We start from the raw sequence: 15,910 nt of genomic DNA, 5'->3' as shown, positions 1-15,910 counted from the left end.
TTTTATTAAATATGAAATTTAAAGTGTAACTAAATTGTAAGTCCTCCACCCTCACCCACTAACTGGTTCCCCTCACTCTTGGTTCCCCAGTCTCCCTGTAACCAGGAGGGCAGCACCTAGTGCATACTAGCCCCCTCTGGTGGAGAAATGTGGTGTTGGATGCAAGGTTTGGGTCACGACTATCACACTGTTCTTACCTCAGAGGAGGAACACTACACTCCATTAGAGAAGTGCAGCATCCCTGTGGCGGTCGAACCCTCAGGGGCGCCACATGTCCCTATTACAGCACCTACTGTGTGGCACTGTGTACCCTCTAAATTTTCCTCCTACTGGAACCCTAGGTTCCCCTTTCATTGCATTTGTAAAGTATATGGCCCTACTGTACCCCACCCCTCAACTGACCCGGAAAAGCATGGTGACCCCAATACAGTACGATTTTCCAACTGTGACCCCACACAGCCCTTCATTCTGTATAATGGGCCAATGGTTATGGAGGTCCAATAAAGACTCCCATGTAGCTGTATTCAATGCTATTATTTTGAGACTTCATGGGGTTAAACAGTTTAAAGTTGGCCTAAGATGTTTGGCATACTTTTTGTGAAATATCTCCAAAGCCTTTAGCTGACCTGTCAGTGCTTAACAAATATTTGATGTGCCTAGTTCCTGAACAATGTCCATCTTGTGCATACAATTGCAAGACAGTCTGGGGGTGTAAACACATTATAAAATGTTTAAAAGGCCAAACACAGAAATCACTGTCCTGTTTGCTTGCAAAATGGGTCACTGGACTGTATGTGTGGGGCTGTTCCTATTGCAGATCTTGGGGTCACTGGATGCAAAGCTGTAAGTACAGAAATTGTATTTTACTTTGTATTATATTTCATAGACTTTTAGATTTTTCTATTGTTATTGGCTGCAGTTATTTTTTTCAAGTTAATTCCAAAAGCAAAAGTTCATTCTGCATCTGCATTGATTGATTTTACTATGCGTGCAATATCACTAAGGTTGTAACCAACACAACTGACTTGAATGGACAAAAATCCAAGATAAAAAGTGCATTGTGGACACTTCTCACACACCGTAACACATTTATCAATTTTAGAAGTATTTCCTAGAACTGTTTCTTTAAGCAAAGTATGAGCCAAAAATTGCACAAGGAAATAGATTTTCAATATTTCTTTCATTATGTACAATTGAAGTTGATCAATCTTAAGGCCCCATACACATAAGGCCACGGCCCCACTATCAGTATTTCGTCAGTATTCAGTCAGTATTTTTTCTCAGGCGGGAGCCAAAACCAGGTGAGGAACAATCAGAGAAAAGATATAATAGAAACAAGTCACCAATTCTGCATCTTGTCACTCATTCGTGGTTTTGACTCCCACTCCTAAGAAAAAATACTGACCAAATACTGATAGTGGGGCCGTGGCCTTAGACATATATTGGCTGAACATAATGAGTATGACCAGTTTTATTACTAAAAGTTGATTGAGATCTTGGACATACACTGTGTGCATAGATCTTATTTTATTTACTTATTTGTTTACTATGGCAGATAATAAAACTGCTCCAAAAACTTGAAAAAATTAGGTTCTTGAGTTATAAACTTCACCTAAAATAGCACATCTAAGACCAGCTGTGCTCTGTAAAAACATGCTACCTCATAGGGTACATGGGATGGATTTCGCAATGGCTCTAGCCAGAAAACCACATGCTGTTTTAGTTGAGAAATTTGTTGCAGATTTCACCCTATGAATTACTTAAAATGTCAAAATCTGCACCACAGATCAATTTCTGTTTGAAAAATTTCAGCAACATTCCATTGAGATTTTTAGAATTTCAAGTACTTAGCTGGCAGCTGCTTAGCTACATATTTTTCAGATGCAGAGGAATAAGGAAGATCCAAAAATGCATTTAACCTTAGTGTATGTTAAAACGCTATTTTTATGCATCAATTTGTTTGGTGCGTTTTTTTCATGGAAAAAATTGCTGTGTTTTATGGTAGAAGTAAAATGACTGAGTTTTCTAAAACTTCATTCACACTGGTCTTTTTTAAGTTTTTTTGAGGTTATTTTTCAAAAACTGCATCATGTTAATTTTTTTCAGCAAAAATGCATCAAAAGCATGGATGTAAAATGCAAAAAATTAAAGTAATGTATGCATTGTTTTTCCTGCCAACACTCTGCCTCTCTCATGCAGAAAAAAAAAGCATACACTTACTCTCCTATTGACTACAAGAAAACATTTGGTCAACAGGGAAAGAACTACAGAAGGTTCAGCAATTGAAGGGACACTTGGTTCTTGGAGGGGCCAATAACCCCCCGTTACTATGTAATGCAGGTGTATGGATGCAACGCACAGAGATCACAAGGCGGTAACAGTCAGGGATTGATATAATTCTATTTATATACAGCAATGACTTTAAACAATTAGTGTAAGTAACAAGTAGAACTAATAATAATCTTGGAATAGCAAAGAATGTATTTCACTATTTAAGATTAATGTTCTTTTCACAAAGGTGGTGCGCCCAGTCATGGAAGTCACCATGTAAGTTCTCTCTGATGCTCTGGCCCTAGCGGAGGTCACTGGGTTTTCCTGCTAGGCCGTAAGTCTCTCTCTGACATAGTCTATCAAAGCCCGTTGAGCCTCCCACGCACCAACCAGCCTGCTCCCAACCTGTAATCTTAGTCCCAGCCGACCCTAGCACCGTAGATGATCTCTGAAAGTGACAGCCCTACTCACTTGCGCTGTCCATCCGAAATCACAGGCATGCCTCTCCTGTTGCAGTATCCTCACGACTCATCTTGGCTTTAATGTTGTCGGAAGTCTCCTAGGCTTGGGGCGGAGAGGACTAGGCCTCTGCTCTTTACAGGCAACGTCGGGTCTCAGGGGGCTTGACCAGCACAGGGCACGGATCCAGGCCCTGACCAGTATAAGTGGAACTTGAAGCTCTCCTGCGGGGAATCCGAACCTTGCCATGTGGTGACCGGCTCCTGGGTGCCCGCTGTGGCCTGTCATGCAGGTCTCAGCGGCATCTCTGGAGCACGTCTGCTCCGCTACCTTCCCTGGCACCAAATCTGCCTGCGGTTTAGAGCACAGGGCTTTTATATCAAGGAAGTCCTTCCTGTGGGTCACCTGACCAGGTCCAGCATACGAAGACGCCCCCCTGCAAATCTTCTAGCACAATTCGGTTCCACTTGATTTTGCCTGGCCAGTAGATCGCAGTCTCTCTCCTAATGGCACATCCTACGAGGGCTCTTTAAAGATATCACTGCTTCTTACCACAACTAAACAAGGACAACAGTACTATCATAGGAAAGAATACTGTAGCTGGGGACCCCATTAAAGATTGAGTGATATTCAGCACATTGTGATGCTGAAGCCTCAACCATAATAATAAGCAATGCAAGTGTAAATTGTAGATGACATCTGGATAGAATATGTGCTGAAAATATTTGTAACGGGTCTGGGAGGTGGAACCTCTGAGCAATGATACAAAGGGGCAGTCCTTGTAAGGAAGCGGGTGACTCCCAGGGTAGGCGGGCAGGTAGTCACGGCAAGTGACGGGGAGAGTCTCTTGGTAGAAGGGCAGGAGGTCACGGCAAGTGACGGGGACAGTCTCTGGGTAGAAGGGCAGGAGGTCACGGCAAGTGACGGGGACAGTCTCTGGGTAGAAGGGCAGGAGGTCACGGCAAGTGACGGGGACAGTCTCTTGACAGGCGGGTGGTCACGGCAAGTGACGGCTAAGCCTCCAGATAGGCTAGCAGGCGGACGCTCCCAGGTGAGCGGGCAAGAGTCTCTGAACAGGCAGGTGGTCACAGCAAGTGATGGCTAAGCCTCCAGGTAGACTAGCAGGCAGGTAGCAGGTGGACGCTCCCAGGTGAGCGGGCAAGAGTCTCTGGACAGGCAGGTGGTCACAGCAGGTGACGGCAGAGCCTCCAGGTAGGCTAGCAGGCAGGTAGCAGGCGGACGCTCCCAGGTGAGCGGGTAAGAGTCTCTGGACAGGCAGGTGGTCACAGCACGTGACGGCGGAGCCTCCAGGTAGGCTAGCAGGCAGGTAGCAGGCGGACGCTCCCAGGTGAGCGGGTAAGAGTCTCTGGACAGGCAGGTGGTCACAGCACGTGACGGCAGAGCCTCCAGGTAGGCTAGCAGGCAGGTAGCAGATGAGCGCTCCCAGGTGAGCGGGCAATCAGATCCATAGACAGACTGGCAGGGCTGGTAGGCAGACTGTCGGACCGCAGGAATGCAAGTAGAAAGACAAGTAACAGGCAGGTATCAAGCAGGAATCTGGCAGGTAACTGGCAGGTAACTGGCAGGTAACTGGTAACGGGACCTGAGGGCTGAAGCAGAGTGATAGGCTATGCAACAACATTGCTCGGGCACCTCCATTTTGGAGGAGGTGCCTTATATATGGTGAGGTCCTCCGGCCATTGGCCGGGGACTCCTTAGGACGGCGCTCGCGGCCCCTTTAAGAGAGGGGGAGCGCGCGCGCGCGCGCCCTAAGCACAGTGGCCGGGAAGCAGCGCGCGCTGCCAGCAGAGCGGGAGGAGGACGCCGGGCACGGAGCGGAGAGGTGAGGGGAACAGCGTCCCTGCCTAGCAGGAGGCAGGGACGCCGACGCTACAATATTCAATGGAGTAAATGGTATTTGCATCTAGCCTAGTTGTTATGTATTCATAAAATGAGCCCCCCTGTCAAGTCTATGGAGAGAAATAGTCTTGCTTATCATGCTTTGCAGCCGAGAGTGGGTCTAAGGAATTTTAAGCTCTCAACCATACTGGGGATCTAGAGGTTAAACCTTCCCCATTTTCAAGTAGAGTTTGGTACAATGTATGTCACTTTGGGTTCACAAAATCCCCATGTCCATAAATTTAATGCCATGTTCAAACAGATATGTTATGCCAGGTGATGCCTACCATCAAACCACTCCAACCAGTAGTATTGCAGAGGCCATTAAAGTTTACTGTTCCCCAATAGTAGAGGTCAAACAACATTCAGATGGAGCAGCCTGGTTGAAGAAGAAGTTGTGGAGCACAGCAGAAAGTGTAGTCATACATTCTTACTGACATTTCTCAGTGGGAATATGGATGTTTATCTCCTGCCACAACCACACAAGAGAAGCCTTCCCGGCCTACCTGGATTACTCATTTTGGAAGGAGTTGACACAAATCCTCCCCATTGGAATTTACTTTGATTGTTTCTCAAAATGTGGGACAGTCCTCATAGGGATGCGTCATAGTGATCCATAGTAGATGTGCGGTTTTCACATTGTATAGTAGGGTGCTTGAATAGGATTCCACTCCCTATTGCACAGTATGAAGAAGGACTCAGTGCTCCAAATTTCCAAAGTTTCAAGTGACATTTTGTCTGACAAACCAGACATTTTTCAAGCACATGGATTGCAATGCAGAGAAGAGGATAGACAGCAAATAGCTCTGCTTGTATGAGCTAGCTAGAAGGGCTATTTGCTCTCTATCCTGTATCCTATCTTGGTATGTCAGACCAAAATGTCACTTGAAACAGTAACTGGATTGTGGGAATTGAATAATTTTCATTGAGAACTACATATTTGGAGCACCGAGTCCTTCATTATATTAAGCATCATAGTTAGCTAGAAAGTAAGGGAGAGTAGCACTCACTATATTTGATTTTAAAACCCAAGGTTAGAGATAGTCTGCTGTGCTGCATTATGCAATACACAGAGACTTTGCCTGTGTAAATAAGAGCTGCTGAACACATTGCTGGAAGGCCATATGGTAACGTCTCGTAAGTATACAAGCTCACTCTTGTAAATACCAACTGCCTATCTCGGCTTAAGCTGTTGCCTTTTATAACATTATTAAAAACACCAAGCATATTGCCTCATAAAAAACTATTTAACTATCAAACTTGATGCCTCTTCATTAGTAATGAGCGAACGTGCTTGCCACTGCTCTGTACTCGTCCAAGCATCACTGTGAGTATTTCCCGGTTGCTCAGGCGGGAATTCGGGTCCCCTCCCTGCATGTTTGGCGCTCTTTAGAGAGCCAATGAACATGCAGGGATTGCCTGTCATGTACTGTAATGCCGTAGCCATGTTGGTTGTGGCATTACAGTGATTGGCTGGCCGCACAGCATCATCAGGTGCATGTAAGACCGGACGCCGCCATGCTCGTCACAGTCTACTCCGAAACCTGGCAGAGTAGGGAGAGCTGCTGCTGCGTTAGGGAGAGATTTGCTTCTTGATAGTTAGTATAGGTGTTCCACAACATATATATATATATATATATATATATATATATGTGCATTACAGACCAAAAGTTTGTGCACACCTTCTAATTTATAGATTTTTCAGAATTTTCATGACTATAAAAATTGTACATTCATACTGAAGGCATCAAAACTATGAATTAACACATGCGGAATTATATACTTAACAAAAATGTGTGAAACAACTGAAAATATGTCTTATATTCTAGGTTCTTCAAAGTAGCCACCTTTTGCTTTGATGACTGCTTTGCACACTCTTGGCCTTCTCTTGATGAGCTTCAAGAGGTAGTCACCGGAAATGGTCTTCCAACAATCTTGAAGGAGTTCCCGGAGATGCTTAGCACTTGTTGGCCCTTTTGCCTTCACTCTGCGGTCCAGCTCACCCCAAACCATCTCGATTGGGTTCAGGTCTGGTGACTGTGGAGGCCAGGTCATCTGGCGTAGCACCCCATCACTCTCCTTCTTGGTCAAATAGCTCTTACACAGAGTGGAGGTGTGTTTGGGGTCATTGTCCTGTTGAAAAATAAATGATGGTCCAACTAAACGCAAACCGGATGGAATAGCATGCCGCTGCAAGATGCTGTAGTAGCCATGCTGGTTCAATATGCCTTCAATTTTGAATAAATCCCCAACAGTGTCAACAGCAAAGCACCCCCACACCATCACACCTCCTCCTCCATACTTCACCGTGGGAACCAGGCATGTAGAGTCCATCCGTTCACCTTTTCTGCGTCACACAAAGACACGGTGGTTGGAACCAAAGATCTCAAATTTGGACTCATCAGACCAAAGCACAGATTTCCACTGGTCTAATGTCCATTCCTTGTGTTCTTTAGCCCAAACAAGTCTCTTCTGCTTGTTGCCTGTCCTTAGCAGTGGTTTCCTAGAAGCTATTTTACCATGAAGGCCTGCTGCACAAAGTCTCCTCTTAACAGTTGTTGAAGAGATGTGTCTGCTGCTAGAACTCTGTATGGCATTGACCTGGTCTCTAATCTGAGCTGCTGTTAACCTGCGATTTCTGAGGCTGGTGACACGGATAAACTTATCCTCAGAAACAGAGGTGACTCTTGTTCTTCCTTTCCTGGGGCGGTCCTCATGTGAGCCAGTTTCTTTGTAGCGCTTGATGGTTTTTGCAACTGCACTTGGGGACACTTTCAAATTTTTCCCAATTTTTCGCAGCTGTGTATCCATCTGACTTCTGCACAACACAACTGATGGTCCCAACCCCATTTATAAGGCAAGAAATCCCACTTGTTAAACCTGACAGGGCACACCTGTGAAGTAAAAACCATTTCCGGTGACTACCTCTTGAAGCTCATCAAGAGAATGCCAAGAGTGTGCAAAGCAGTCATCAAAGCAAAAGGTGGCTACTCTGAAGAACCTAGAATATAAGACATATTTTCAGTTGTTTCACACTTTTTTGTTAAGTATATAATTCCGCATGTGTTAATTCATAGTTTTGATGCCTTCAGTGTGAATGTACAATTTTCATAGTCATGAAAATACAAAAAAATCTTTAAATGAGAAGGTGTGCACAAACTTTTGGTCTGTACTGTATATATATATATATATATATATATATATATATATAAATATATATGTGTATTTATATATATATATCCAACTGAACTAACAGTCCTTCTGAGGACTAATCCAGCTGCATATATTCAGTGGTGATAGCAGGAGCTAGGCAGGCAGTGAATGTGGCAGACTGCAGTGCATGATACAGCACAAGAGGGTCCATTGAAAGTCCTGTTAGTATAGGTATTCCACAACATATATATACAGGGTTGTCGAAAAGTAGGGGGACAGAAAGTGTAATAAGGTTATGAAGGGGGAGATTTATCAAACATGGTGTAAAGTGAAACTGGCTCAGTTGCCCTTAGCAACCAATCAGATTCCACTTTTCATTCCTCACAGACTCTTTGGAAAATGTAAGGTGGAATCTGATTGGTTGCTAAGGGCAACTGAGCCAGTTTCACAGATCTAGTTTTCACAGATAGATCTCCCCCAAATCTGTTTTCTTTTCTGATAATTCAGATAACACATAATGGCAAATAATTTAAATACAGATCAAAGAAAATGGATTTTAACAGAGTATTGGAAATCTCAAAATGCTGAAACCGTTAGAGCAAATTGGGTTGAAACATTCGGTACTCAAGCCCCAAAGAGACAAACCATTTACCGCATTTGTGACAAATTCAATGCCACTGGCTCAATTCTTAATGCTCCAAAAACTGGTCAACCCAAAACAGTCTGTACAGAAGATAATAAACAGCTTGTTGCTGAAACATTTGTTCAGAGTCCAAAAAAGTCCACTAGAAGAGCCTCTTTGGAATTGGGAATTTCACGGGCTTCTATCATGCGAATCCTGAAATCTATTTGGTGGAAAGCTTATCGTCCACGTCTAATTCATGGCTTATTGGAGGATGATACAGACAGGCGGCTGCAATTTAGTGAGATTATGCTTAACGAAATTGAAGAAAAGCCAGTAATTTTAGATAACATTATGTGGAGTGATGAAGCTTCTTTCAAATTTTCCGGCCATATTAACAGACATAATTGTATTTACTGGTATAATGAGAACATGCATTTAACATTACAGCAACAACTAAATGAGCCTGGTGTCAATGTTTGGGGTGGTATTTCAAGTTTTGGTGTTTTAGGACCAATATTTTTTGATGGAACAGTCACAGGAGATAAGTATCTCGAAATTCTAATGAATCAAGTTGTTCCCCAGTTACAGCAACAGCCTAATTCAAATGACCTTTATTTCCAACAAGATGGGGCCCCTCCACATTATTCATGAGTAGTCCACGAGTATCTTGATGAAACATTTCCTAATAAATGGATTGGCCGAAGAGGCGCACTTGATTGGCCGGCACGTTCACCAGACTTGACCCCAATGGATTTTTTCTTTTGGGGAGTACTCAAGGACAAAGTTTATAGTCGAAAACCAAAAAGTGTCAGTGATTTGAAAAATTAAATAAGAGATGCATTTCAAGAAATTAATACCCAAAGAGACTTGTGCAAAAAAGTTTGTTGAAGCATAAGATGCAGACTTCAAAGCTGTGCAAATTGTAATGAAAAACAGTTTAAACACCTGCCTTGATAACATTTAAGGGCTTTTGTATTATTGTTCAGAATAAAATTTAATTGTCAATGTTATGTTTGTGTTAGTAAATATAATTTTATATATAAATCAAAATAAATGTTATTATTTTCTTGCCACCTACTTTTGGACCACCCTGTATATATCCATCTGAACTAACAGTACTTCTGAGGACTAATCCAGCTGTATACCGTATATTCAGTCATGATAGCAGGAATTAGGCAAGCAAGCAGTGTATCTGGCAGACTGCAGTGCATATAGTGCAAGAGGGTCCATTGAACATTCCTGCTGCTGCTGGTCTTACACATATTTGTAGACATAGCCCCAGATATCAGGGGCCAGGGAAAAAAATGTTTTTGATCTTTTTCCTGGTTATTTGCTTAAAAAGCAATCCAGAGTACACCATTTTTCTTCTCCATTTGCTTGGTCTCTCTGCAGAATAAAGCCAGATCTGTTCCATATTTCAGTGATAAAAATCCAAAAATTTAAACTGAACGTGGAAAATATTGGCCTCCTTTTCAATTCTGTTGCAGTGTGTCAGGGAAGCTATTCACACTAGGTGTCTGTGAAGAATAGTATTAGTAAATTACAGGCCTGCTATTTAAAACCGTGGTTCCCTGTCAGACATAACACCTATAAGAGTGTTCCAAAATCAGACATTTCTTCCATTTTCATTCCATTGCAGTGTGTCGGTGACTGCGTTCCAAAATCAGCCATTTCTGGTGACCGTGGAAAATATTATCCTCCATTAAAAATGGGCAAGGTGCGTGGCAAGGGACAGGGAAGTGACGTGATGGTGATTGTGCGTACAGAGGCCGGGGCAGAGGACGTGGCTGTAGGCAAGCTGAAATTGTGCCACAACAAACGCCCACATCTTGTCGCTCGACCTTCCTGTTCCAATTACCAGGAGACCGCAGAACACCACTATTGAACACAGAGCAGTGTCGAAAGGTTATTGGTTGGATAGCAGATAATGCTTCCAGTCACTTGGCCACCGCCACCCTGTCTTCCACACGGTCAAGTCTCAGTAGCCGTGAGTCTGGACAGCATATTCCTCATCCTGATCCTCCTTCCTCCCACCATGCCGAGTGCCTGGAGACAATTGATCCCAAACCTCGGCATTCAGAAGAGCTGTTCACTTTTCCATTTGTAGATTCGGGCCTCTCACCCGACCAGCTTCAAGCGAGTCAAGAGGAGAAAGCGTGTAGCGATGCCCAAATATTGGAGCAGCCACTGTCACACACAGGCGACGGTGGGAAAGTGCAATTACTGTTGCAAGAGGTGGATGATGATGATGAGACACAATAGTCAGAAAGTCAGAAGGAGGACCAGAGTGCGGAAGTGAAAGACAAGGTGGTGGATGATATAGTAACAGACCCAACCTGGCAGTGGGACATACAGAGAGAGGACAGCAGCACACAGGGAGAGGGAGGTGTAGCACCACAAGAGGCAGGAAGAAGCAGTGTGGTGGCCACAGATACAATGTAGGAAAGTGTTCTCCGTAACGCCAACACAACGGAAGTTGCCAGTACAACTGTTAGGTCTTCCCAAGTTTTGTTATGTTTTAAAGACTCTGTAGATAACCCCAAAAAGGCCATTTGCACCACCTGCCAGGCCAGCATCAGCAGGGGTAGCAAAACTATCAGCCTGACCACCATCTGCATGATTAGGCTCATGGCAGCGAAGCACCCGACCCCCCAGGGTCTTGCAACAGTGTCTGCGGATGACACCACTGCTTGTTCCGCTGTTGTGCGTGCAAGCCAATCCCCTGTCGATGGCGCATGCCAAGATGCCTCCCGCCCTGCTCCTGTCGTTGAACATTCTCAACTAGAAACATCAGCAAGCACGTCCATGTCCCAGCGCAGCGTTCAGCTGTCCCTACCTCAGTCCTTGAAGAGCAAATATGCAGCCAACGCCACACTACTAAATTCACACATTTCGCGAATGCTCGCGCTCAAAATGTTGCCTTTTAAGCTCGTGGAGATGAAAGCTTTCCGCAACTTGATGGCAGCGCCCGCCCCTCGGTACTCGGTTCCCAGCCGCCACTATTTCTCCCGGTGTGCCGTCCCCGCATTACACGAACATGTGTCCCCACAACATTAGATGTGCCCTCAACAACGCAGTTACTGGAAAAGTCCACCTAACCACTGACACATGGATAACTGCTTGTGGGCTGGGACAGTACATCTCGCTGACGGCACACTGGGTTAATATAGTGGAAGCCGGTACCCAGTCAGACCTTGGGACGGAACATGTCCTCCCGACGATGAGGATTGCAGGCCCTAGGTCAATTGGGGTTGCTCCCACATTCTACAGCTCCTGCACCTCCTCCTCCATCTCTGAAATGACCACATCAGTCGCAAGATGGAAACACTCCAGCTCTGCCTCGGCCAAGTGGCAACAGGCTGTGCTGAAGCTAATGTGCTTAGGTGACAAACCGCACAACGCTGAAGAGTTGTGGACAGCTCTGAAAGAGCAGGCAGATCTGTAGCTGACACCGCTGACCCTACAGCCAGGCATGGTCGTATGTGACAATGGCCGGAATCTGTTGTCGGATCTGCGGCGAGGTCACACACATACCATGCCTGGCCCATGCACTTAACCTCGTGGTTCAGCGGTTTCTCAAAACCTACTCAGATATGTCGAATCTGCTTGTCAAAGTATGCTTCCTGTGTGCCCATTTTAGAAAGTCAGCTACAGTTTCCGCCGCCCATGCCGTGCTTCAGCAACGTTTGCAGCTTCCAGCTCACCGACTAATCTGCAATGTCCCCACGCGTTGTAACTCTACATTACAGATTTTGGGAATGATTTGTGAGCAGAAGAGGGCAGTTGTTGACTATCAGCATCAACAAGGCCGTCGGTATTCAGGTCGGGCTCCACACATAAAACCTCAGGAGTGAACAAGGGTGTTAGACATTTGTACCATCATCCAAAACTTTGAGGACTCCACGAAGATGGTGAGCGGCGATGATGCCATAATTAGCGTCGCCATCCCGCTTCTCTGTCTTTTGAAACACTCTCTGCTCTCAATTAAGTAGGATGCATTGCAGGCAAAGCACGATGAGATGGTGCAAGGAACCATACAGGGTGATTCCACACAGCCCATCCTCATCTCATCCCAACGTGGATTGGGTGACAATAAGGAAGAGGAGGAGGAGGAAGAACAGGAGCTAGTTTCCTGAACTATAGACGGTACTACCTGCCCAACTGTCATACTGTCTATTCAGCGTGCATGGCCTGAGCACAGGGAGGAGGAGGAAGAGGATGAGGATGAGGAGGAGAGCATGGTCAGTCATCCTTTTGATGAGGACACGAAAGTCTTGCCTCTTTGCAGTCTGGCACACATGGCTGAGTTTATGTTACGCTGCCTTTCCCATGACCTTCGCGCAGTCCAAATTTTGGGTGACAGTCATTACTGGTTGATGACACTTCTAAAACCATGTTACAATGAGAACTTTCTGTCTCTTATTCCCTTGCAAGGCAGGCCTAATAAAATGGGGCAGTACGAGAAGGCCCTTTTTGCGGAATTATTAAAATAATTCCCATCTGAAAACGCTGGCGGCAGACATTACAATTCGTTGGACAACCAATGAGTACAAACGAGAGAGACACAAATGCAATCCAGCAGAGGCAGTGGAACACTGTCAAATTGCTGGGACTGTTTTCTCAGACCCTCTGAGGCACGGGGTATTTTCCCAAGGAAGGAAAAGTTTGGGAAGATGGTGAGGGAGTACCTTGCTGACAGTACCAACATCCTCCGTGCCTTATAATTACTGTGTATCCAAGCTGGACATGTGGCATGAACTGGCTCTCTACACCTTGGAGGTCCTGGCCTTCCCTGCCGCTAGCGTTTTGTCAGAGTGGGTTTTTAGTGCCGCTGGTTGAATTATAATCGATAGGCGCATCCGCCTGTCAACTTAAAAGGCTGACAGGCTGACTCTTATAAAAATGAGCAAGGGCTGGATTAGGCCAGGCTTCTCAACACCACCGAATGATAGCAGCGTAACTTAAACTCAAATACAGTGTCTTTTTTTGGGAGGTCTAACTCTATTCCCATGCACCTCTGTCTTCACAACCAGACATGGGTATACGCTTCCTGATTTTGTCTCTTTGCTCTTGTCCTCCTCCTTCTCCGAGTCCTCATCCTACACCACCATATCACCACCATATGTACCATATCAACATATCTACATCTCTTGCAAGGGGCTTTGGAGTTCCTCCAAATTTTTGGCAGCCGTTGCTTCACTGCATAGGCAAATAGTATGGGAGACATACTTTCTAATAATGGGAACATTGTTTTCAGGAGGCCCTCCGACCTCTACTTCTTTTGCAAGGGGCATTGGAGTTCCTCCAAATTTTTGGCAGCCGTTGCTTCACTGCATAGGCAAACAGTATGGGATACACACTTCCTAATAATGGGAGCATATTTTGCAGGAGGCCTTCCGACCTCTGCGTCTCTTACAAGAGGCACTGGAATTCCTCCAAATTTTTGGCAGCCGTTGCTTCACTGCATACCCTATAATTGAATAGCAGACCCTCTCCTTTCTAATGGGAACATGTCATACTCGTTACTGTGGACCAGCTGTATGTGTCTTTAAATTTATAGTGGGGTTTTCCCTAAATTTTGGCAGCCGTTGGACTCACTGCATACCCTATAACTGAATAGCAGGCCCTCTCCTTTCTAATGCAAACATGGTGTTACTGTAGCCCAGCTGTATGTGTCTTTAAATTGTTAGTGGGGTTTTTCCCAAATTTTGGCTGCCCTTGGAGTCACAGCATGGGCACTACCACTATAGGAGTCCTGCTCCTTTATAATGGGAACATTTTTTTTACTGAGACCCTCCTCTATGTCTCTTCAACAGGGTATTGGGTTGGTTGCGTCCACGTTTTTGGCAGCCCTTGCAGTCACTGCATACGGAATAACAGTATAGGAGACCCACTCATTAACATTGGGAACAACAAAGCATAGCCAACTGCTGGCCCTTTAAGAATAGTAATGGCCACATGATGGCCCTATAAAAATAATCTTTGTGACTTTCAGTGTTCCTCCACATCAAAAACGTTTTGTGTGAACATAGCCCAAGGTGTGGAGGAGCATTTTTGTTCTTGGTTATTTATTTTGCCTTATATACAAGTCATTACCCTAGAAAGGATGTTCCTTAACATATTTCCCAGGAAAATCCATTTTGGTTTTGTTTTTGTGTGTTTTATTGTGAGTCCGTAAAAGTGGCGTAATACCTCTGACAACGTTGTTGACAGCAGTGACCTGGGAGTCAGAAATGCTTCCAGGGGTCTTCCCCATGCTGTTCCCATGTCATTTGAGCACTGTTCCCATCGATTTGGGCAATTTTTAGGCCCTCTGCAAACCGCTGGAGGGAGCCATCTGAAAAATGCTCGAGTTTCCCATAGACTTACATTGGACCCGTTACTCGGTCCGAGCACTCGAGCATTCCAATTTGCTCAACTCAAACAACGAGTACCCGAGCATTTTAGTGCTCGCTCATCACTACTCTTCATTAGTAAAGCTGTTCTTGAACTTGTCAGGTAAACCACATTTGCAAAATGTTTTATCCTTTATTTTTAAAAAGGACACATCACCACCCATCACTCACTTACAGAAGAATTTAGAGAGGAATATTCTGCATTACTATTTTTATACAGTCTAATGAGAAAGTATGGCAGTGGACAGAGATTGTACAACACCCAACCAAGGAGCTACCAAGACTCCATGTACTTCTATGCCCGATCTGTGCACAATGCTTAGGCAAGTTTGGCAAAGGTGGCATATCATCGTTTAGGCCTTTTGAGATGTCAATAATTTTTTGCGTACACAAAAAATGGTTCGAGTGTCATCGGTGTTTTGGATCCTAGTTTCAGCAGTGTATGGTCAATAGTCAGCATGTACATTTTTACCATAAGTCGTTTTCATGTATAATTAAATTAATTAATAAATTGCATAGTTTCCCCTATTCATTGCAATGTGAATCATAGACAGCACAAGGACTGCACACATATGCCTTCCATGTGATGTCCATGATTTTCTCGGGTCCATAGACTTGTATTGCTGCTACTTTTCATGCATAAACCCGATTAAAAAACAGACATGTCTTCATCATTTTTGCATGGACACATGGTCCACAAAAAAATACACAGAAGTGTCAACAGCCCGATAGGTTATAAAAGGTACATGTTCTAGCCATGAAAATCACGGACCGAACACATACGTGAAAAATGGACGTCAGAATGAGACTTTCGATGCAGTAGCAGAATAACCAGCTTGTTGTTTCAACCCAAAATATTACAAGGTATTTCCGTTCAGTAGCAGCCATATTGCTTACCAGTATATCTGTATACAGACAGGTTAGCAAATAGGAGGATCAAAACACAAGAAAAGTGGAAACTTTGCCCACGGTACTTAACTGATTTTTCCTAAGTGGTCCTTTAATACATTGAAAGTCTGGGTAACTGTTTCATTTTTTTTTGCAAGGCTTATTACATCTCTAATGTTTCTACTTCCCTTTTGTACCCTATCAGCCATCACAAAAGATA

At 44.4% G+C, this 15,910-nt stretch overlaps 1 protein-coding gene across 2 annotated transcripts in view; it reads left to right on the top strand.

Annotated features, from left to right (window-relative positions):
• The first annotated feature begins 687 nt into the window (after window positions 1-687).
• The window catches only part of LOC141273394 (pregnancy zone protein-like), a 131,349-nt gene continuing 116,126 nt past the window's right edge, over window positions 688-15,910 (top strand). For both annotated transcript variants that reach the window (XM_073685160.1, XM_073685159.1), the window contains exon 1: window positions 688-843. In XM_073685160.1, the coding sequence (XP_073541261.1) occupies window positions 728-843 (116 nt within the window). In that variant the 5' untranslated portion in view covers window positions 688-727. The remainder of the gene's footprint in view (window positions 844-15,910) is intronic.

The sequence above is a fragment of the Phyllobates terribilis genome, unplaced genomic scaffold, assembly GCF_046119375.1.
Source record: "Phyllobates terribilis strain yellow unplaced genomic scaffold, ASM4611937v1 Scaffold_5__5_contigs__length_657084704, whole genome shotgun sequence".
Classification (NCBI taxonomy): Eukaryota; Metazoa; Chordata; class Amphibia; order Anura; family Dendrobatidae; genus Phyllobates; species Phyllobates terribilis.
This window is presented reverse-complemented; position numbering and strand designations above follow the sequence as displayed.